Source organism: Dama dama, chromosome 5, assembly GCF_033118175.1.
Source record: "Dama dama isolate Ldn47 chromosome 5, ASM3311817v1, whole genome shotgun sequence".
Taxonomy (NCBI): Eukaryota; Metazoa; Chordata; class Mammalia; order Artiodactyla; family Cervidae; genus Dama; species Dama dama.
Window position 1 is genome coordinate 56,130,519 of NC_083685.1, and position 25,112 is coordinate 56,155,630.

Here is a 25,112-nt window from a genome sequence, read left to right on the forward strand (position 1 = left end):
TTTAGATTCTGCAGTTGTTTGAATGTGTGAAATCAGATATCATGACCTGACGCCAGTTATCACGAAAAAAGCTTTACATAAAATGAGCCTCATAACCCCTTTGCCATTCGCTCTGTCTCATTCTCAGAGAATCTGATCTCATGTAAAAGATACCCAAAGCTCTAATGTGTGAAAATAATTTCCAGGATAGAAGAGCTGGAGATGACTTTTAAAAAGTGTTGAAGAAAGTCTGCATTAATCCTGGTTTGGTAACTGAGAATGGATGTACAGTTTTGAAGCGCCTCCTTTGGTCCCATGTTGAGGTGAAGAAGATATGGAAGAGGGGTGTATCCTCAGCTACACTTTATTTTTACTCATTTTTAAAAATTGGAGGACAGTTGTTGTACAATATTATATAGGTTACAGATGTACAGTGAGGTACATGTACAAAATAGTCACAATTTTTAAAGGTAATTCTCCATTTATAGTTATAAAATATTTGCTATATTCCCCAAGTTGTACAGTATATCCTTTTAGCTATTTTACATGTAATAGTTCCTATCTCTTACTCCTCTATCCCTATACTACTCCAACCCCTACAGATAACCTACTAATTTGTTCTCTGTATCTGAATGGTTTCTCTTTTGTTATATTCACTAGCTTGTCTATATATATAGTGTCTATATATATATCAGTTCAGTTCAGTCACTCAGTCGTGTCCGACTTTGCGACCCCATGAATCGCAGCACTCCAGGCCTCCCTGTCCATCACAAACTCCCAGAGTTTACTCAAACTCATGTCCATCGAGTCGGTGATGCCATCCAGCCATCTCACCCTCTGTCGTCCCCTTCTCCTCCTGCCCCCAATCCCTCCCAGCATCAGGGTCTTTTCCAATGAATTAACTCTTCGCATGAGGTGGCCAAAGTATTGGAGTTTCAGCTTCAGCATCAGTCCTTCCAATGAACACCCAGGACTGATCTCCTTTATATGTATCTATACACACATACACACACACACACACACACACATATGTACACACAACACATCTTTATCCATTCATCTTTTGATGGACACTTTGCTTGCTTCCATGACTTGGTAATTGTAAATAATGCTGCTAAGAACATTGGGGTGCATGTATCTTTTTGAATTAGAGTTTTTGTTTTTTCTAGGTACATACTCAAAAGTGGAATTGCTAGGTCATATGATAGCTGTATTTTTAGTTTTCTGAGAAACTTCCATACTGTTTTCTTCAGTGTCCAGCCAGAGTTTAAACAGAGCTAGTGAGCACTGCTATATAAATTGTGTGGACAGGTGGCTGCTTACTTAATTTTTGGTGGGTACTGGCTACCAGGTGCTAAGGATGTAACATTGAATCAGGTCCGGCCACCACTACCACTGAGGTGTTTGCAAGTCTGTGGGGGAGATAAAGAGGTGATATCAATTCTGATGTACGAAAGCCATGAAAGAATAATGGAAGGTAACATTACTGAGTATTCCATGTGTGCTAGGGACCATGCAAAGTCAAGAACCTTTAGTTCCTTCTCAAGGGCTATAGATAATATTCTAAGCCATATCCTGGGAGCTGCCTTATAGATGCTGCCAGATGGAAGAAGTTAACTACAAGATGACCAGAGAGTAGCCATGGCATAAGCTGCCACAATTCTGAGAACTGGCCTCAAGAAATGGGAACAAAGCCACTCTGGAACTGACGATTAACTGTACCTAAAACAATCAAGATGATGCTGGTCAGACCACTGATGGCCAATTTCAAGGCGACTATCAGAGCTGACTGGGCTGTTCCCTCCCTCTATCTATAAAAGCTCTTGTCCCCAGATTGTCAGGGGGCAGTTGGCCTTTGGACAGGCATCAGCACCTCCTCCCACCTCCTCTATTGCTGGCATCGAAAATAAAGTGAACCTTCCTTTTCACTCACCTGGCTTCTTTATTGACTTTTGAGTGGTGAGCAGCCAGACCCTGTGTTCAGTAACAGATTTTGGCACTCTGCTAACATTTAGACTACTAACCCCAGCATCAGGTAGGGTGGGGGGATTAGGAGGGCTTCCTAGAGCCCTGAGTAAGGTATTTTATACATTCTCTTCCATGGTTTGACATGTTTGTTTGTATTTAAATATTTATTTATGTATTTTTTTTTTGGCTGCATCAGGTCTTAGATACATGTGGACTCTAGTTACCTGACCAGGCATCAAGCCCAGGTCCCCTACTTTGGGAGTGTGAAATCTAAGCCACTGGAGCACCAGGGAAGACTCTGATGTCATTTAAGTGGCATTTTAGAGAACAAGAGAGCTGACTGTAGTTCGCATAGCAACAAATATTGGGTGACTACCATATGTCCCAGGCTGTTTTGAGGGTTGGCCATCACCCAAGATGTAGTTCCTGCCCTTTTGGAGCTGGAAATCTGCTGAGGGAAACAGTGGACAGTTGAACCTGAGATGCCTGTCAGGGATGGTTAGTGCTCTGAAGAAGCAATGAAGCAGGGCATGGAGATAGTGTATAAGGAGATGCTGAATCAGATAGGAAGACCTTTGCACCTCTTTGAAGAGTTTAGTGAGAGTTGGACGGTGAAGAAAGCTGAGCGTCAAAGAATTGATGCTTTTGAACTGTGGTGTTGGAGGAGACTCTTGAGAGTCCCTTGAACTGCAAGGAGATCCAACTAGTCCATCCTAAAGGAGATCAGTCCTGGGTGTTCATTGGAAGGACTGATGCTGAAGCTGAAACTCCAGTACTTTGGCCACTTCATGCGAAGAGCTGACTCATTGGAAAAGACCCTGAGGCTGGGAAAGATTGAGGGCAGGAGGAGAAGGGGACGACAGAGGATGAGATGGTTGAATGGCATCACCGACTCGATGGACATGGGTTTGGGTGAACTCTGGGTGTTGATGATGGACAGGGAGGCCTGGCATGCTGCGATTCATGGGTCTCAAAGAGTCGGACATGACTGAGCAACTGAACTGAACTGAACTGAACTGAGGAATTTAGTTCCTCTACAAATATTCAAATGACTCTGGGAAGATGGACAGTTTTTCCCCCTGAGTCAGACAGGATATAAAAATTCCGCTTGACATAAAAACCCAAATCTTTGCCTATGAGACAACCCCAAAATAAAGAATCGTGGAGACAGAACCCTACAAGAGAAGGGAAGAGTGTTTCAGCTGAAGTTCTTGGCAGAAAGTTCCCCTGCGTGTTGATGAAGTAACCTCTGGGAAGTAACTGAGACCAAGGGCCATGCAGAAATCATGGTGCTCTCTGGCTGACCTCGTCTCCTAGGAGAATAGTCCTAACTCAGACACCCTGAGCCTGGAGAATAGATCTGGGAAAAGCTTGCCTTTCCTTGATTGCCTGTTCCCAGCCATCTCCCTCTTGGCTTCTCTCCAGTGGTTTTGGCAGGACTCTAATTAGACCCCAAAGGTCTCAGAAATTCACAACGCACACTTGTAAAATGAAGGCATTTTATTGTCTTCTATTTGTCTTCACAACAGATTGTGAAAAAGATAAAATGATCTCCGAAATTTCTGGCAGGTAGAGATGGTATAAAAACGTAATGCATCTTTAGAGCAATTACTGCTGATTATTAGTGATGATAATGGGATGTATTATGTAGGCATTATATATCCATTTACCCCAAAGAGGCATAGATCTTTATAAAACACAGAAAAATTTCACACTGTACACATATTGGAGGAATTTATAACCTGATAGCAGGGTGGAAACAATTATACATAATCAAAAGAAATAGCTACAACTAAACACAATAATGTGTCATGTACCCATAAATAATTTTTTAAAAGAAATACCTAGAACTGAGCATAATAATGTATTCTATGCTTAAAAAGAATTTTGAAATAAACTGAGTGATTTGGGGTTTGTGATATATGGTTATGAAATGTCTTAATTTTCTTAGAGTCCTTCGACTTGAAAGAGAAAGGGGGAAAATAGAAGAAGAAAAAATGGCCATATATAAACCTGTAACTCACATGGAGTGAAAACCATGGCATAATTTCACACATTAATTTTTTAGAGGTTCCCCCAGATCTGTTACTGATTCTCTTCCAATCTATTCTCCTATACTTAGTTTTAAGCTTTAGTTTCATGTTTCTGTTACCTTTGGCCAACAAGCAACTCAAAGTTACTTACTGATAAAGGATGTTTCTCCAAGGGATCCTCTGCGTGTCAGGGTCACTTCTAAGAACATGGAGTCTTCATCCACAATGTAATACTCTTTCTCTAATGCAATGCAAGCCCAGGAGAGGTGGAAAGGCTGATTTGTTAGCTTATTTCCTCCTGTAATTGACAGGGGTCAAAGAGATGTTACATGAACTATTGGATGAAAAAATATGAATGACCGAAGTTTGCATTTTGCTTCTGAAGTCAAGTTTTTAAAAATAAGTGCTCACTTTTATATAGAGAGGAAAAGGGCTTTGCTTTTTTTAGAGTGCTATGAGCATCATTTAGAGTCCTGTTTCCCCTGCTTGGTGTGGGATTATTACTGTGGGTCTGTTCCTGAAAGGCCTAAGGCACCAGAATTCTAAAGGGCTTCCCTGTTGGCTCAATTTGTAAAGAATCTGCCTGCAGTGCAGGAGACCTGGGTTCAATCCCTGGGTTGGGAAGATCCCCTGGAGAAGGGAATGGCAACCCACTCCAGTACTCTTGCCTGGAGAATCCCAAGGACAGAGGATCCTGGCAGGCTACAGTCTATGTGGTCACAGGAGTCTGACACGACTTAGCGACTAAACTACTACTAAAACTAGGCAGCTTAATTTTATTTTTTAAAAGATTTTTTTGGGTGTGGACCCTTTTTAAAGTCTTCATTGAATTTGTTACAATATTGCCTCTGTTTTATGTTTTGGCATTTTGGTTGTGAGGCATGTGGGATCATAGCTCCCTGACCAAGGATTGAACCTGTGCCTCCTGCATTGGAAGGTAAAGTCTTAACCACTGGACCACCAGGGAAGTCCCAAGCTTGGTTGTTTAAATTCAGTTCATTTAACGTCTCCATCCTTCCCTTGGTCTCCATCCTTCCCTTGCTGCCTCCCTTGTTTGCTTCCTTTCTCCATGCCTCTTTGCTTGCTTTCTTCCTCTGCCCTCTGATTTAATACTTTGTATTATTTGTGTATCCATTTGCTCCCACACTGGTCTAGAGGTTCCCTGAAGACAGTGCCCACTATATATTTTCTTATTTTATCACTATAGAAACCTAGTACTGTGTCTTGAACCCGGATGTGTAAAAGTCTAAAAATTATGCAAGTAGAGGGCAGCAGACAAGGCTATAGGGTCTCTATCTGATTTTACCTCACCCACGCTAGGTCACAGGTCTCTGTTGATGGTCAGCCTTATTGGCAATGTGCAATGTGTACATTATACAACATTCAAAAAAACTAAGATCATGGTCCCATCACTTCATGGCAAATAGATGGGAAAACAATGGAAACAGTTACTTTATTTTCTTGGGCTCCAAAATCACTGCAGATGATGACTGCAGCCATGAAATAAGAAGATACTTGCCCCTTGGAAGAAAAGTTATGACAAACCTAGACAGCATTTTAAAAAGTAGAGACATCACTTTGCCGACAAAGGCCCATATTAGTCAAAGTTATGGTTTTTCCAGTAGTCATGTATGGATGTGAGAGTTGGGCCATAAAGAAGGTTGAGTGACAAAAAATTAATGCTTTTGAACTGTGGTGTTGGAGAAGACTCTTGAGAGTCCCTCGGACCTCAAGGAGATTCAACCAGTCCATCCTAAAGGAAATCAGTTCTGAATATTCATTGGAAGGACTGATGCTGAAGCTGAAAGTTCAATACTTTGGCCACCTGATGCGAAGAACTGACTCATTTGAAAAGACCCTGATGCTGGGACAGATTGAAGGAGGGAGGAGAAGGGGACAACAGAGGATGAGACTGTTGGATGGCAACACTGACTCGATGGACATGAGTTTGAGAAACCTCCGGGAATTGGTGATAGACAGGGAAGCCTGGTGTGCTGCAGTCCATGGGGTTGCAAAGAGTTGGACATGACTGAGCGACTGAACTGAACTGAATGTTCTAAAAAGAGAATGTAAAAAAATAAAAATAAAAATAGACAGCTGCGTAGATCTGTCTCTCTCCTCTTGAGTCCCCCTTTTTCTCCTCCTGTTCATCTCTATCTCCCTCCTCCCTCTCCTCTTCTTCATGTGACTCTGTGAACCTCTCTGGGTGTCCCTAACGGGGGAGAATCTTTTAGCCATTAACCTAGAAGTTTTCTTATCAGGGCTGCATAGTTGGAGAAGTCCTGAGACTACAGGAAGAATAAAACTGAAATCCAGAGGCAGGAGACTTAAGCCCAAAACCTGAGAACACCAGAAAACTCCTGACTACAAGGAACTTTAAGTAATAAGTGACTGTCCAAAAGCCTCCATACCTACACTGAAACCAACCACCACACAAGAGCCAATAAGTTTTAGAGCAAGACATACCACGCAAATTCTCCAGCAACGCAGGAACATAGCCCTGAACATCAACATACAGGCTGCCCAAGGTCACACCTAACACATAGACCCATCTCAAAACTCATTACTGGGCACTCCATTGCTCTCCAAAGAGTAGAAATCAAGTTCCACGCACCAGAACACTGACGCAAGCTTCCCTAACCAGGAAACCTTGACAAGCCAATCGTCTAACCCTACCCACTGGGTTAATCCTCCACAACAAAAAGGAACCACAGACCTCCAGAATACAGAAAGCCCACCCCAGATACAGCAATCTAAACAAGATGAAAAGGCAAAGAAATACCCAACAGGTAAAGGAACATGAAAAATGCCCACCAAGTCAAACAAAAGAGGAGGAGATAGGGAATCTACCTGAAAAAGAATTTAGAATAATGATAATAAAAATGATCCAAAATCTTGAGAACAAAATGGAGTTACAGATAAATAGCCTGGAAACAAAGATTGAAAAGATTCAAGAACTGTTTAATAAAGACCTAGAAGAAATAAAAAAGAGTCAATTACAAATGAATAATGCAATGAATGAGATCAAAAACACTTTGGAGGGAATCAAGAGTAGAATAACGGAGGCAGAAGATAGGATAAGTGAGGTAGAAGATAAAATGGTGGAAATAAATGAAGCAGAGAGGAAAAAAGAAAAAAGGATCAAAAGAAATGAGGACAACCTCAGGGACCTCTGGGACACTGTGAAACGCCCCAACATTCGAATCATAGGAGTTCCAGAAGAAGAAGACAAAAAGAAAGGCCATGAGAAAATACTCGAGGAGATAATAGCTGAAAACTTCCCTAAAATGGGGAAGGAAATAGCCACCCAAGTCCAAGAAACCCAGAGAGTCCCAAACAGGATAAACCCAAGGCGAAACACCCCAAGACACATATTAATCAAATTAACAAAGATCAAACACAAAGAACAAATATTAAAAGCAGCAAGGGAAAAACAACAAATAACACACAAAGGGATTCCCATAAGGATAACAGCTGATCTATCAATAGAAACCCTCCAGGCCAGAAGGGAATGGCAGGACGTACTGAAAGTAATGAAAGAGAATAACCTACAACCTAGATTACTGTATCCAGCAAGGATCTCATTCAGATATGAAGGAGAATTTAAAAGCTTTACAGATAAGCAAAAGCTGAGAGAATTCAGCACCACCAAACCAGCTCTTCAACAAATGCTAAAGGATCTTCTCTAGACAGGAAATGCAGAAAGGTTGTATAAATGTGAACCCAAAACAACAAAGTAAATGGCAACGGGACCACACCTATCAATAATTACCCTAAATGTAAATGGGTTGAATGCCCCAACCAAAAGACAAAGATTGGCTGAATGGATACAAAAACAAGACCCCTATATATGCTGTCTACAAGAGACCCACCTCAAAACAAGAGACACATACAGACTAAAAGTGAAGGGCTGGAAAAAAGTATTTCATGCAAACGGAGACCAAAAGAAAGCAGGAGTCGCAATACTCCTATCAGATAAAATAGACTTTCAAATAAAGGAAGTGAAAAGAGACAAAGAAGGACACTACATAATGATCAAAGGATCAATCAAAAAAGAAGATATAACAATTATAAATATATATGCACCCAACATAGGAGCACCGCAATATGTACGGCAAACGCTAACAAGTATGAAAGAGGAAATTAATAGTAACACAATAATAGTGGGAGACTTTAATACCCCACTCACAACTATGGATAGATCAACTAAACAGAAAATTAACAAGGAAACACAAACCTTAAATGACACAATGGACCAGCTAGACCTAATTGATATCTATAGGACATTTCACCCCAAAACAATCAACTTCACCTTTTTCTCAAGTGCACACGGAACATTCTCCAGAATAGATCACATCCTGGGCCATAAATCTGGTCTTGGAAAATTCAAAAAAATTGAAATCATTCCAGTCATCTTTTCTGACCACAGTGCAGTAAGATTAGATCTCAATTACAGGGAAAAAATTGTTAAAACTTCAAACATATGGAGGCTAAATAACACGCTTCTGAATAACCAACAAATCATAGAAGAAATAAAAAAAGAAATAAAAATATGTATAGAAATGAATGAAAATGAAAACACAACAACCCAAAACCTATGGGACACTGTAAAAGCAGTGCTAAGGGGAAGGTTCATAGCATTACAGGCTTACATCAAGAAACAGGAAAAAAACCAATTAAATAACCTAACTCTACACCTAAAGCAATTAGAGAAGGAAGAAATGAAGAACCCCAGAGTTAGCAGAAGGAAAGAAATCTTAAAAATCAGGGCAGAAATAAATGCAAAAGAAACTAAAGAGACCATAGCAAAAATCAACAAAGCTAAAAGCTGGTTTTTTGAAAAAATAAACAAAATTGACAAACCATTAGCAAGACTCATTAAGAAACAAAGAGAGAAAAACCAAATTGACAAAATTAGAAATGAAAATGGAGAGATCACAACAGACAACACTGAAATACAAAGGATCATAAGAGACTACTACCAGCAGCTCTATGCCAATAAAATGGACAACTTGGATGAAATGGACAAATTCTTAGAAAAGTATAACTTTCCAAAACTGAACCAGGAAGAAATAGAAGATCTTAACAGACCCATCACAAGCAAGGAAATCGAAACTGTCATCAAAAATCTTCCAGCAAACAAAAGCCCAGGACCAGATGGCTTCACAGCTGAATTCTACCAAAAATTGAGAGAAGAGCTAACACCTATCTTACTCAAACTCTTCCAGAAAATTGCAGAAGAAGGTAAGCTTCCAAACTCATTCTATGAGGCCACCATCACCCTAATTCCAAAACCAGACAAAGATGCCACAAAAAAAGAAAACTACAGGCCAATATCACTGATGAACATAGATGCAAAAATCCTTAACAAAATTCTAGCAAACAGAATCCAACAACATATTAAAAAAATCATACACCATGACCAAGTGGGCTTTATCCCAGGAATGCAAGGATTCTTTAATATCCGCAAATCAATCAATGTAATACACCACATTAACAAATTGAAAGATAAAAACCATATGATTATCTCAATAGATGCAGAGAAAGCCTTTGACAAAATTCAACACTCATTTATGATTAAAACTCTCCAAAAAGCAGGAATAGAAGGAACATACCTCAACATAATAAAAGCTATATATGACAAACCCACAGCAAGCATCACCCTCAATGGTGAAAAATTGAAGGCATTTCCCCTGAAATCAGGAACAAGACAAGGGTGCCCACTCTCACCACTACTATTCAACATAGTGTTGGAAGTGCTGGCCACAGCAATCAGAGCAGAAAAAGAAGTAAAAGGAATCCAGATAGGAAAAGAAGAAGTAAAACTCTCACTGTTTGCAGATGACATGATCCTCTACATAGAAAACCCTAAAGACTCTACCAGAAAATTACTAGAGCTAATCAATGAATATAGTAAAGTTGCAGGATATAAAATTAACACACAGAAATCCCTTGCATTCCTATATACTAACAATGAAAAAACAGAAAGAGAAATTAAGGAAACAATACCATTCACCATTGCAACAAAAAGAATAAAATACTTAGGAGTATATCTACCTAAAGAAACAAAGGACCTATACATAGAAAACTATAAAACACTGATGAAAGAAATCAAAGAGGACACAAACAGATGGAGAAACATACCGTGTTCATGGATTGGAAGAATTAATATTGTCAAAATGGCTATTCCACCCAAAGCAGTCTATAGATTCAATGCAATCCCTATCAAGCTACCAACGGTATTTTTCACAGAACTAGACCAAAGAATTTCACAATTTGTATGGAAATACAAAAAACCTCGAATAGCCAAAGTAATCTTGAGAAAGAAGAATGGAACTGGAGGAATCAACCTGCCTGACTTCAGACTCTACTACAAAGCCACAGTCATCAAGACAGTATGGTACTGGCACAAAGACAGAAATATAGATCAATGGAACAGAATAGAAAGCCCAGAGATAAATCCACGAACCTATGGACACCTTATCTTTGACAAAGGAGGCAAGGATATACAATGGAAAAAAGACAACCTCTTTAACAAGTGGTGCTGGGAAAACTGGTCAACCACTTGTAAAAGAATGAAACTAGAACACTTTCTAACACCATACACAAAAATAAACTCAAAATGGATTAAAGATCTAAATGTAAGACCAGAAACTATAAAACTCCTAGAGGAGAACATAGGCAAAACACTCTCCGACATAAATCAAAGCAAGATCCTCTATGACCCACCTCCCAGAATATTGGAAATAAAAGCAAAACTAAACAAATGGGACCTAATGAAACTTAAAAGCTTTTGCACTACAAAGGAAACTATAAGTAAGGTGAAAAGACAGCCCTCAGATTGGGAGAAAATAATAGCAAATGAAGCAACAGACAAAGGATTAATCTCAAAAATATACAAGCAACTCCTGCAGCTCAATTCCAGAAAAATAAATGACCCAATCAAAAAATGGGCAAAAGAACTAAACAGACATTTCTCCAAAGAAGACATACAGATGGCTAACAAACACATGAAAAGATGCTCAACATCACTCATTATTAGAGAAATGCAAATCAAAACCACAATGAGGTACCATTACATGCCAGTCAGGATGGCTGCTATCCAAAAGTCTACAAGCAATAAATGCTGGAGAGGGTGTGGAGAAAAGGGAACCCTCTTACACTGTTGGTGGGAATGCAAACTAGTACAGCCGCTATGGAAAACAGTGTGGAGATTTCTTAAAAAACTGGAAATAGAACTGCCATATGACCCAGCAATCCCACTTCTGGGCATACACACTGAGGAAACCAGATCTGAAAGAGACACGTGCACCCCAATGTTCATCGCAGCACTGTTTATAATAGCCAGGACATGGAAGCAACCTAGATGCCCATCAGCAGATGAATGGATAAGGAAGCTGTGGTACATATACACCATGGAATATTACTCAGCCATTAAAAAGAATTCATTTGAACCAGTCCTAATGAGATGGATGAAGCTGGAGCCCATTATACAGAGTGAAGTAAGCCAGAAAGATAAAGAACATTACAGCATACTGACACATGTATATGGAATTTAGAAAGGTGATAACGATAACCCTATATGCAGAACAGAAAAAGAGACACAGAAACACAGAACAGACTTTTGAACTTTGTGGGAGAATGTGAGGGTGGGATATTTGAAAAGAACAGCATGTATACTATCTATGGTGAAACAGATCACCAGCCCAGGTGGGATGCACGAGACAAGTGCTCGGGCCTGGTGCACTGGGAAGACCCAGAGGAATCGGGTGGAGAGGGAGGTGGGAGGGGGGATCGGGATTGGGAATACATGTAAATCCATGGCTGATTCATATCAATGTATGACAAAACCCACTGGGAAAAAAAAAATAATAATAATAAAAATTAAAAAAGAAAAAAATAAAAAAAAATAAAAAAAAAAGTAAACTTTGTTAATAACTAAAAAAAAAAAATAAATAAAAAAAAAATAAATAAAAAAAAAAAATAAAAAGAGAATGTAAGCTCATAATAGGCGATGGGGGTAAACAGGGAGCAACATGCACCCTCCATGTGCCAGGCACTGAGCTAGGCAGTATAGTTTGCAAAGAAAAAAGAAAAGGCAGAGGCAAACAAGATGAAGGAGACAGGAGTTAGTGAGCAGGCACTGACCGGACCCACCAGGACAAGGAAAGCGCCTGAGTGAACAAAAGGTGAACTTTGGAAAAGGAATGATTTAAAAAGCAATAATTAAAATAATAATGGAGAAAAACAACCAAATGTGGAATTTATAGTTTGCTGAGTTTGAAAGGCATAATGCATTTATGTTTCACAGTTCTATCCTATTAGGTTAAAAAAAAGGAATCATATAAAAAGTATTTTATTTAAATACTGTGTTCAGGAATATTTCATTTTGATATAAATGATTTACTAATTCTTTAAAAAATGCAATGATTTAAAAATTAAAACTAAGTTTTAAAACCCCAAATAAGATATTATACATGCCTGAAGACAACTGTGAAAATGAATTTAATGAATGCAGATGCTCAAATAGGCAAAATCAAATCCTGAAGGATAAAGTAGCAGCCATTGTCAAATGTTAGTGGTTTATGACCCTGAACTTGGAAAAAGATTTAACTGAATAGGATATTTGATCTTAAATATTTAATAATTACCCAATAAAAATGTAATGTTGCATATACTTTTGTTTCTACTACTCCACGCCATTTTCAAATAGCTTCATTGTCAAGCGTTTAGCTTCTATGGCTACCTGCATAATATAACTTGATAATGTATTTGAACTCCATAAGCACCTATTCATCATGCATTTGGAAATAATACCTATAACTAACAATTGTCGCAAAGTGTCAGTTTATGTCATTAGTCATTTGGAAAATGCTTTGTGGTGCCACCTTGGGGGGAAACATGCTCCTGTGGATTGTGACTTGATATATACAACTCCATATATGCATGTCCACAGATTATAAATAGAGTGGGTTTTAAATATAGAGTTATACACTCAGGGAAAAGAGAGTAACTTGAGATAAAAGAAATAGAAAATAGGGTAAGAGGAAAAATCAAATTGCCTATCAGACAGATCACCATTTTCAACCCGTCTGTCTCCCTTTGATCTTGGAGCTGTAGGTGGTAATTTAAGAAATGTGCTTTGTTAGCTGAAATATGCCACGTCCCCTTCCTGCACAAGAATATTGATTATTCCATTCCTATTTCTTTTGTGTAATTCACTTCTATTCGGTGATTCCTTGGCCTACCTGCTTTTCTCCCTTTAGTAGGTGCAAATACTTGTGTTCCGGGACTGGGAAGGATAACTGTCTCCTCTTGAAATTTCCAGCTGCAAAAGGTCATGCCCATTCTCTTTTTGAGAAATGACTGGCTGTTTTGTGTATGCTCACATCAGGTTTTTCAGGAAAGAGTTGGCGGGGGTAATCCAGAGCAGACAGATAAGCTACCAGCCGCCATGGCTCTCGCTGGGTTCTCCTAAGGTACAGCAAGCTTCCTTCCATGCAGTGCTTCTAAATCCCCTTCTTCAGTCTTTGGAAATCTGGGGGCAGGTGGTGGAGGGAGAGATTTTTGTGGTCACCTACTGGGCAGGTGTGAACCACAGAGGGTGGCAGGTTTAATGTGTTTTAAAAAGAGGTATTTGGTATATTCTTTTTGGAGATATCCCCAAACTGTTTTGATGATATATTTGGCTCTCCATTTCAAAGACTATGAACTCAACATGTTACTGCTATGGATAACAATACAAGTTTTCTGTGCCCTTTGCGTCTTTCTTAGAGTTTTTCAATATAAACTCAGTGGAAGCAGGGTAAAAAAAATAGGCCACGAGCTTTTCTTAGATTCTTTTGTATGCCTCAGTAGGGGCATCACCATATGTTGCTTTTGGCACAAAATAAAATCACCCCCCAAATTCTCACAGCAAGACTTTAGATAATAATAGTAGTAAAGTTTAAAAAGTTTCTGTTTGTTAATTATATGATTACACAAATCTACATTTGTGATAAAAAAGATACAGACCCAATATATCAATGTCAATTTCCTATTTTCCAACTATTAATAGTAGGAAAGTAGAAATACACTGATCGCATGACCAGTTGCAAGCCATTTCTGTCTGGGATTTGGGGTTCCATATGGCTTAACTGGAAGACAGAAAACATTGTGCCTTCCTTCTCTAGAGTGTATAGGATTCAAGGAAGATAGGAAACATATTGTTCATTCCAGAGAATGTAATGTAATGTAGTATAGTATAGTATAGGATAGTACAGTAGTGTAGTGTAATGTAATGTAATACAATGTAATGTAATATAGCAACTTCCTATTTGGTGATCAGAGTAATCATTCTTATATTTGGATACAATCTAGATAGATCCATACAAAGTGTCAGGGTAACCTCCTGTATTGAACTAAAAAATCTTTTCTTCTAAATTAATCTCACCCTATTTTCTTTTCCCTCCCTGTTGGAGGTGAACACTATATTTGATTACTATGTTTTAAGTCAGGGATGTTAGGGGTCTTTGTTCCCTCAACAATCTAGCAATTTAAATAAGTTGCCCTCGCCAGAGTTCTTATTTATCATTATCAAGGAGACACATGTGACAAATTCCAGTTCCACCCACCAGACTAATGGGGGTGTGGAGGCAGGAAGAGGGGTCATGGCCCTCAGTATCCTGGAGAGCCAGTTTGTGCTGACTAGGTAAGTACCACATCCAGGCACATCATCTGTGTATCACATTTCATTTTCATGTTTCTGATTACTGAAACATGTTCTGATTACTGAAACATTGTGTGAAACAAACAATTTACTCTTATTTCTAAAATGTTCATTTGGCAATATCTTAACACAACTTTTCTTTCAGAGATTCTTCCCTCTGTGTTGAGATTGTTATGAAGATCAAGTGTGATAATGGATGTGGAAGCTTTGGAAAAGTTTGAATTTCCCTCAATGCAGCCTGGCAGGAGTCTGAGTGGGCAGAGAGCCTCCTCCATGGGCAGAGGTCACGGAGGAAGAGGAATTCAGGCAGTAAGCTGGCCAGCTGGGCAGGTGGTCCTATTAGATCAAACCACAGGAAATGCTTGTTTTCTTCAGATCAAAAATGTCAGCAATTTTGTGTAGCTCAACTTGACACGTAGCGAGGTGTCAGGATGCAGTAGGAAGGCAGCTGGACTCAGGGGAAGGAGACAGAGGCTATGGTCTTAGGGGCACCACGAACTAGAGGGGTAGCCCTGGAGGAGATGCTTCCTTCTCAAGACCTCGTTTTCCCTTCTCTCAAATGAGCATGTGGAATTAGAACCTTTCCTGTCCAGTTTTAATGTTTCATGATTTTTCTGCTTTACCTTGTTAGCTGGTACCATCACAGCTATAGAGAAAACATATTAACTTATTCTGTCCCAGTTTGGACGAACAATATTACTAGTCTAAGCTGGTGTACGGAGAAGGCAATGGCACCCCACTCCAGTACTCTTGCCTGGAAAATCCCATGGATGGAGGAGCCTGGTAGGCTGCAGGCCATGGGGTCGCTAAGAGTCGGACACGACTGAGCGACTTCACTTTCACTTTTCACTTTCATGCATTGGAGAGGGAAATGGCAACCCACTCCAGTGTTCTTGCCTGGAGAATCCCAGGGAAAGGGGAGCCTGGTGAGCTGCCGTCTATGGGGTTGCACAGAGTTGGACAGGACTGAAGCGACTTAGCAGCAGCAGCAGCAAGCTGGTGTAACTTGATACATTAAATGTGAGTGGTGAGCTCTCCTGAGCCCTAAGACAGGCAAGGAGAAGGAAATCTCTGAAGGCACACAAACTATCTGGGCACAGAAGTGCACTGGCTTATCTAGAGGCATGACTGTCACCCCAGCTGCATATTATAACCTGGTCCTTTCACATCCATTACCTCACATGAAAATCCAATCAGCACAGCAACCTTGAGGAGCGAGCCCACTTGACATTATACAAATGATATCACCTGCTTGACAAATGAAGTACTTATGGTTCAGTAACTATGCCTCACTCGAGGTCACAGAGCAAGTCAATAAACTAAAAAATATGAAAAGTTCTCTGCAATCTGGATCCTCTCCACCCCTCCATTATCTCCTACTCTCTTGCTGCCTTGGAATGTATAAGCTAACTATACTAAGCTATGTGCACTTTGCCAAACTCATGGTGCTGTTCTGAGTTCACCTCTGAAAACTCTTATTCACCCTTCAAAGCCCAGATTGGGCATTACTTCTTGATGAAACTTCCCTGGGTGATCTCTCATCTCTGCCCCTTATATACATACTTCCTTGGTAGTGCCTCTCGTGGTACTGCAGTTAATTGTCTCCATGTCCGATTCTCTTTCTATTGTATATTTGGAGTTGACAGCTTGTGGCTTTTCATAATGCAGTCTCTACCACATAGCATGGTGGTTTGAAGGTTTAGTCACTAAGTTGTGTCCGACTCTTGTGACCCCACGAACTGTAGCCTGCCAGGCTCCTCTGTCCATGGGATTCTCTAGGCGAGAATACTGGGGTGGGTTGCCATTTCCTTCTCCAAGTACATAGTACATAGCATAGTTCCCAGCAATTAATTGGGACTTAATAAATACTTATTGGATGACTAAATGACCAAACTAATCAAAAGGATCACATGGGCCACAGCCTTGTCTAACTCAATGAAACTATGAGCCATGCCGTGTAGGGCCACCCAAGACGGAAGGGTCATGGTGAAGAGTTCTGACAAAATGAGGTCCACTGGAGAAGGGACTGACAAACCACTTCAGTATTCCTGCCTTGAAAACCCCATGAACAGTATGAAAAGGCAAAAAGACAGGACACTGAAAGATGAACTCCTCAGGTCAGTAGGTGCCCAATATGCTACTGGAGAAGAGTGGAGAAATAACTCCAGAAAGAATGAAGAGATGGAGCCGAAGAGACAGAGCCAAAATGAAAACAACGCCCAGTTGTGGATGTCACTGGTGATGGAAGTAAAGTCCGAAGCTGTAAAGAACAATACTGCATAGGAACCTGGAATGTTAGTTGGAAGTGGTCAAACAGGAGATGGCAAGAGTGAACATCAACATTTTAGAAATCAGTGAACTAAAATGGACTGGAATGGGCAAATTTAATTCAGGTGACCATTATATCTACTGCTGTGGGCAAAGAAACCCTTAGAAGAAATGGAGTAGCCATCATAGTTGGCAAAAGAGTTTGAAATGCAGTACTTGGGAGCAACCTCAAAAATGACAGAATGATCTTTGTTCATTTCCAAAGCAAACCATTCAATATCACAGTAATACAAGTCTATGCCTCAACCAGTAATGCTGAAGAAGCTGAAGTTGAACGGTTCTATGAAGACCTACAAGACCTTCTACAACTAACACCCCAAAAAAGATGTCCTTTTCATTATAGGGGACTGGAATGCAAAATTAGGAAGTCAAGAGATACCCAGAGTAACAGGCAAATTTGGCCTTGGAATACCAAATGAAGCAGGGCAAATGCTAACAGAGTTTTGCCAAGAGAACGCACTGGGCATAGCAAACACCCTCTTCTAACAACACAAGAGAAGACTCTACACATGGACATCACCAGACGGTCAACACTGAAATCAGAATGATTATATTCTTTGCAGCTGAAGATGGAGAAGCTCTATACAGTAGCAAAAACAAGACTGGGAGCTGACTGTGCCTCAGACCATGAACTCCTTATTGCAAAATTCAGACTTAAATTGAAGAAAGTAGGGGAAACCGCTAGACCATTCAGGTATGACCTAAGTCAAATCTCTTACAATTATACAGTGGAAGTGACATAAAGATTCAAGAGATTAGATCTGATAGACAGAGTGCCTGAAGAACTATGGATGGAGGTTTATGACATCATATAGGAGGCAGTGATCAAGACCATCCCCAAGAAAAAGAGATGCAAAAAGGCAAAATGGTTGTCTGAGGAGGTTTTACAAATAGCTGAGAGACGAAGAGAAGTGAAAGGCAAAGGAGAAAAGGAAATATATAACCACTTGAATGCAGAGTTCCAAAGAATAGCAAGGAGAGATAAGAAAGCCTTCCTCAGTGATCAATGCAAAGAGACAGAGGAAAACAATAGAATGGGAAAGACTAGAGATCTTGTCAAGGAAATTAGTGATACCAAGGGAACATTTCATGCAAAGATGGGACAATAAAGGACAGAAATGGTATGGACCTAACAACAGAAGCAGAAGATATTAAGAGGTGGCAAGGATACACAGAAGAACTGTACAAAAAACCTCTTCATGACCCAGATAATCATGATGGTGTGATCACTCACCTAGAGCCAGACATCCTGGAATGCAAAGTCAAGAGGGTGATAGGAAGCATCACTATGAACAAAGCTACTGGAGGTGATGGAATTCCAGCTGAACTATTTCAAATCCTAAAAGATGATGCTGTGAAAGTGCTGCACTCAATATGCCAGCAAATTTGGAAAATTCAGCAGTGCCCACAGGACTGGAATTCCAATCCCAAAGAAAGGCAATGCCAAAGAATGTTCAAACTACTGCACATTTGCACTCATCTCACACAGTAGCAAAGTATTGCTCAAAATTCTCCAAGCTACGCTTCAACACATGAACTGAGAGCTTCCAGATGTTCAAGATGGATTTAGAAAAGGCAGAGGAACCAGAGATCAAATTGCCAACTTCTGCTGGATCATAGAAAAAGCAAGAGTTAAAAAAAACAAAAAAACAAAAAACTACTTCTGCTTTATTGACTGCACCAAAACCTTTGACTGTGTAGATCACAACAAACTGGAAAATTCTTTGAGAGATGGGAATATCAGATCACTTTACCAGCCTCTTGAGATATCTGTATGTAGGTCAAGAAGCAACAGTTAGAACTGGACATGGAACATCAGACTGGTTCCAAATAGGGAAAGGAGGATGTGAAGGTTATATATTGTCACCCTGCTTGTTTAACTTATATGCAGAGTATATTATGTGAAATACTGGACTGAATGAAGCACAGTTGGAATCAAGATTGCCAGGAGAAATATCAGTAACTTCAGATACACAGATGACACCACCCTTATGGCAGAAAGTAAAGAACTAAAGAGCCTCCTGATGAAAGTGAAAGAGGAGAGTGAAAAAGTTAGCTTAAAACTCAACATTCAAAAAATGAAGATCCAGTCCCAGCCCTTCATTGGAAATAGATGGGGAAACAGTGACAGACTTTATTTTGGGGGGCTCCAAAATTACTGTAGATGGTGACTGCAGCCATGAAATTAAAAGACACTTGCTCCTTGAGGGAAAAGCTATGTCCAACCTAGTCAGCATATTAAAAAGCAGAGACATTACTTTGCTCACAAGGGTCCATCTAATCAAAGCTATGGTTTTTCCGGTAGTTATGTATGGATGTGAGAGTTGGACTATAAAGAAAGCTGAGCCCCGAAGAATTGATGCTTTTGAACTGTGGTGTTGGAGAAGTCTCTTGAGAGTCCTTTGGACTGCAAGGAGATCAAACCCCAGTCAATGCTGAAGGAAATCAGTCCTGAATATTCATCAGAAGGATTGATGCTGAAGTTGAAACGTCAATACTTCGGCCACTTGATGTGAAGAACTGACTCATTGGAAAAGACCCTGATCCTTGGTGAGATTGTAGGCAGGAGAAGAAGGGGCCCACAGAGGATGAGGTGATTGGATGGCATCACTGACTCAATGGACATGAGTTTGAGCAAGTTTTGTGAGTTGGTGATGGACAGTGAAGCCTGGCGTGCTGGAGTCCACGGGGTCACAAAGTGTCAGACATGACTGAGCAATTGAACTGAGCTGAACTGAAATGCCTCCTGGAGGAAAACTGACATAAATGTAGATTTGAAGAATAGGATGAGAACTGCTAATAATTTATCCTGTGTACAATCTGTGAATGTATTACTCTATTGCCTTGCTTTGTGAGAAAGTAGATAATGATTTAAAAAATCTATTACTATCATAGTATAAAGCTGTAGTTTTATTCTGCATGCCTGCATGCCAGGCTTTTAGATTCTTAACTTTGAGCTTTTTTTTCTACAAAATACTATGGACATAGAGTATGAAATAATCTTTAAGTTTGATTGTTCTATAAGTTTGATTGTTCTACAGAAATCTTTAAAATGATTTAAAAAAATGCTTTACATTTCCAGAGTACCTATTATTTAAACTTCTCATAGTCAGAATTCTTCTCATGTTCTAGAAATTGATCCCATGACACTGATCACATAAATTTGTCCTTGACTGGCATTAGAAATGAGATAGCATAAGGAAAGGAGGAGGGAAGGAAGGAAGGGAGGAATGAAGAAAAGAAAGAAAAAGACCATTTTCTGAAAAGCCCTAATGCACTATATGCTTAAGGAAGATGTAATCCCTTACTAAACCAAGTCGCTCAGCTCCTTATAAGTGTCCAATGACACACACAGGCACCAGTGTGACTAAGGTCAGTGACAAGTGACTCAAATAGTGGACATGGCACCCAGAATCACCTATTCTCCTAAGAAGAAAGAGATCATTTTCACATCCCAACCCAGCTTATGAACATTTTATGCTCCAAAGAGATACAAGACTGTTCCAAGAGCAATTTGATTCATACATATTATCACAGGAAAGGAGAAACCACATGAAGTTTCACATGAAGAAAAAGGAGATCAAAAGGAAGCCTCACGGAGGTGTAAAAATAAACTTCTACTGTTCACAGACCAGACTTTAGAGCCAAGTGCATGGACATGCTATGGTAAGTGGGTTTGGTCAAAACTTAGAACCCTCCAACAAATCTCTAAATGAATGGAGGATGACCTCTGGATGAGAGCTCTTCTTGAGGTTTGACAAAACAATAATTAGGGAGGAAAGATTGAGAGTTAAAGTAAACCACAGATACAACTCTGTAGCAGTCATCTCCATTGTTAGTCAGCTTTTTACAGAAGTGGTCAAGCCAGAGAGCCAACAGATGTCATTAGCCTCTTTCTTGGCAAACACTTATCAGGCGAAGCATATAAGCTGAACTTTTCCTTCCAAGGGAAGTCTTCCATTTGTCAGCAAATCCTTTTTGCCAGACCACCAATCAACAATTGCTAGATAAATGAAAAGCTTCCACTCAACTTACAAACTCTTGGGTAGAATATTCATTTTCTAGAAAGTAAAAGTCCTTTTTAAAATAGCACAAGCTATAAACAATCCCAGTGGTTTCCACTAAAGCGATCAAATGTCAAATCCATAAATCTTGTGGGCCCTTAAGGAAAATAGGAAGGAAATGACTAGCAAGAATAAAAGATAGCAGAATGGGTCATAGCTCATAGGTCTGTGACAATCCAGACTGAATCCCTGATACTTGTCTATATTAATGGTAAAGGAAAATTCAGTTTAAAAAATCATTTACAGCATATTCTGAAAGTGGAAGTGTTAATTGCTCAGTCATGTCTGACTCCTTGCCACCCCCCAGGGGCTGTAGCCCACCAGGCTCCTCTGTCCATGTGATTCTCCAGGCAAGAATACTGGAGTGGGTTGCCATTCCCTTCTCCAGGTGCTTTTCCTGACCCAGGGAAAGAGCCCAGGTCTTTCACATGGCAAGAGGATTCTTTACCATCTGAGCCACCAGGGAAAAATTATTTTAATGACTGTGGATTATATGTATTATTGTTTGAATTATGTTGCTCTGTAATTGGATATGGGCCTACTATTATATAATGATCAGGGGACACTTAAAATGGAAAGAAATGTTGTAACTGGGGCCAAACACACACAGAATAGTCTAGGCTTTCCGTCTTCTGTGTTTTTCTTTCTCTCTTATTCCCTTTCTGATTGTGTGTGGCTGTGACTGTGTGTGTGTGACATGTATTTTTTTTTAAATTTTTTTTGCCAAAGCCCCTTCTCCTGTCTCTTTCATCTTACCCTGAGCGCGTGTATCTGCCTCTCCTTCTATAGTTCTATTTCTTTGTATAAACATGAACTCTTCCCAGCTCTAGAACACTGGTTAGTATTTCTATACACTCTCTTTTTAAAATTTAATATGTAAGAAATTATTTAATAAGCAGCGTCTGCAAAGAAGTCTCTTACTTTATTCTTTGCCTTTATACTACCACTGGAATCAAACTTAGTATTTCCCTTGAAGTTTGTGATAAGATCTCAAGGTAAATCTCCCTTATCTTTCGTTGAACAAAGAAACAGAAATGGGTATAATCTGTGATGTCATTTCCAGTCTTTAGGTCTATGATTTTAAGTGAACATAATAATAACAATAATAGTTTCTATAATTTTGCTCTTTTTTAAATAAAAAATGAAAGAAAAGCACATGATTTCTTTGGAAAAGTATGTCTTGGAGTCTGTAAGGAAAAGAAACATTTTTCCACTAAAAGTGTATTACTTTTTTATCATATGACTGCCCCTTAAGCCAAGGTCATTTCTTTGCCCAGCATGGAGCTTCCATTGTTATAGTAGAGTAGTTCTATGGTTATACACAGTAGGTGGATTTTGGGTTTCTCCAGGCAAACCCATGAAGAACTCATGAATCAAGAATTAAAATATAATGGGGACTTCCCTGGTGGTCCAGTGGTTAAGACTTCACCTTCCAATACTTGTCTATATTTATCCCTGGTTGAGGAGCCACATGCCTTGCCACCAAAAAAAAAAAAAAAAACAAAACACCAAAAAAAAAAGTTGAGACAGAAACAATATTGTGACAAATTGAATAAAGAACTTTAAAAATGTTCCACATTAAAAAATCTTAAAAATAAGAATTAAAATATGCTATTTTTGTCAAGACTACCCTTCCTACAATGATTATTTTCATCATTGCCCAGAGACTAGCCCACTCCCTTCATATCAGTAATGGGTGACATGACAAGCTGGGAATAAGTATCACTGGGAAAAAGAGGAGAAATACTTCTTTTATTTTTCAGTTTTATTTATTTATTTACTTTATAATATTGTATTGGTTTTGCCATACATTGACATGAATCCGCCATGGGTGTATGAGCCATGTGCATGGGTGCTAAGTCGATCAGTTGTGTCTGACTCTTTGCGACCCCATGGACCTTAGCCCACCAGACTCCTCTGTCCATATGAGGCTGCTTTTCTCAAGCAGCCTGTGTGCATGGGATCGCAGCTGGGCTGACATTTGACGTGTCACCTGACTTGAGATCAGGGAAACACCGCTTTGGGCGGATGGTGAGATGATCAGGGAAAGCACTGGGATTTTGCTGGGGTGAGTGAAGAGTTAAGCGGTTTCTGAACTTGCTTATCAGTTCTTTTGAACTCCCCTAGCAGTGAACAGCTTGAGAAAAAGAGACACTGATTGGCCCTGATTGTCTTTTCATCAAGTGAAGGTACTTCTATTTGCTTCAGAAATGGTTAGAACTTTTTGACAGAATCGTCACTGTGATGGTTAATTTCGTGTTAACCTGGTGAGGCTATTGTGCCCAGGTGTTTGGTTAAGCACTAGTCTAGACGTTACTGTGATTTTGTAGATGTGATTAACACAGAAGTTGACTTAAAAAAAAAGTTATTTAGTTATTGATTGAAGTATAGTTGATTTAAAATGTAGTGCTAGTTTCTAATGAATAGCAAAGTGATTCACTTATACATATACATACATATATATATCCTTTTCAAGTTCTTTTCCATTATGAGCTATTACAAGATATTGAATATAGTTCCCTGTGCTATACAGTGGGTCCTTGTTGGCAATCTATTTTATATATAGTAGTATGTATCTGTTAATCCCAAACTCCTTATTTATCCCTCCCCCCTTCCCTTTCAGTAACCATAAGTTTATTTCCTATGTCTGTGAGTCTGTTTCTGTTTTGTAAAGAAGTTCATTTGTATCATTTTTTTAGATTCCACATAAAAATGATATGATATTTGTCTTTGTCTGACTTACTTAATACAATCATTTCTAGCTCCAAACATGTTGCTGGAAAAGATATTATTTTGTTCTATTTTATGACTGGGTAATATTCCTCCGTGTGTGTGTGTGTGTGTATACACACACACGTGTGTATATATCACTCAGTCATGTCTAACTCTTTGCAACCCATGGACTGTAGTCCACCAGACTCCTCTGTCCATGGGAGAATTCTCCAGGCAAGAATACTGGAGTGGGTAGCCATTTCCTTCTCCTATATATAGATAAGTGCCTATCAACAGATGAATGATAAAGAAGGTATAAGAGATATAATAAATTGATAGACACTTGAGTTGCTTCCATGTCTTGGTCATTGTAAATAGTCCTGCTATTGAGTTGACCTTAAGTAAAGCACAGTGTGGGTGGATTTCATCCAATTAGTTGATGGCCAAAAAAGGACAGGCTGAGGTTTCCTCAAGAAGCAATTCTGGAAGAGTTTGAGTAGGATAGGTGTTAACTCTTCTCTAAATTTTTGGTTGAATTCAGATGTGAAGCCGTCTGGTCCTGGGGTTTTGTTTGCTGGAAGATTTCTGATTACAGTTTCGATCTCCATGCTTGTGATGGGTCTGTTAAGATTTTCTGTTTCTTCCTGGTTCAGTTTTGGAATGTTATACTTTTCTAAGAATTTGTCCATTTCTTCCAAGTTGTCCATTTTATTGGCATAGAGCTGCTGGTAGCAGTCTCTTATGACCCTTTGTATTTCTGTGTTGTCTGTTGTTGACTTCTCCATTTTCATTTCTAATTTTGCTGATTTGATTCTTCTCCCTTTTTTTCCTGATGAGTCTGCTAATGGTTTGTCTATTTTATTTATCTTCTCAAAAAACCAGCTTTTAGCTTTGTTGATTTTTGCTATGGTCTCCTTTGTTTCTTTTCCATTTATTTCTGCTCTAATTTTTATGATTTCTTTCCTTCTGCTAACCCTGGAATTCTTCATTTCTTCCTTTTCTAGTTGCTTTAGGTATAGAGTTAGGTTATGTATTTGATTTTTCTCTTGTTTCTTGAGGTAAGCTTGTACTGCTATGAACCTTCCCCTTAGCACTGCTTTTACTGAGTCCCATAGGTTTGGGGTTGTTGTGTTTTCATTTTCATTTATTTCTATGCATATTTGATTTCTTTTTTGATTTCTTCAGTGATTTGTTGGTTATTCAGAAGTGTGTTGTTAGCCTCCATATGTCTATATTTTTAATAGTTTTTTTTTTTTCCTGTTCAGTTCAGTTCAGTTCAGTCGCTCAGTCGTGTCCGACTCTTTGCGACCCCATGAATCG

The 25,112-nt window shown here is 39.3% G+C and overlaps 1 protein-coding gene across 1 annotated transcript in view; it reads right to left on the reverse strand.

Annotated features, from left to right (window-relative positions):
* Nucleotides 1–25,112, reverse strand: part of FREM3 (FRAS1 related extracellular matrix 3) — a 102,727-nt gene that overhangs the window by 34,157 nt on the left and 43,458 nt on the right. The window contains exon 3 of the mRNA XM_061140713.1: nt 4,132–4,278. Coding sequence (XP_060996696.1) covers nt 4,132–4,278 — 147 coding nt within the window. The remainder of the gene's footprint in view (nt 1–4,131; nt 4,279–25,112) is intronic.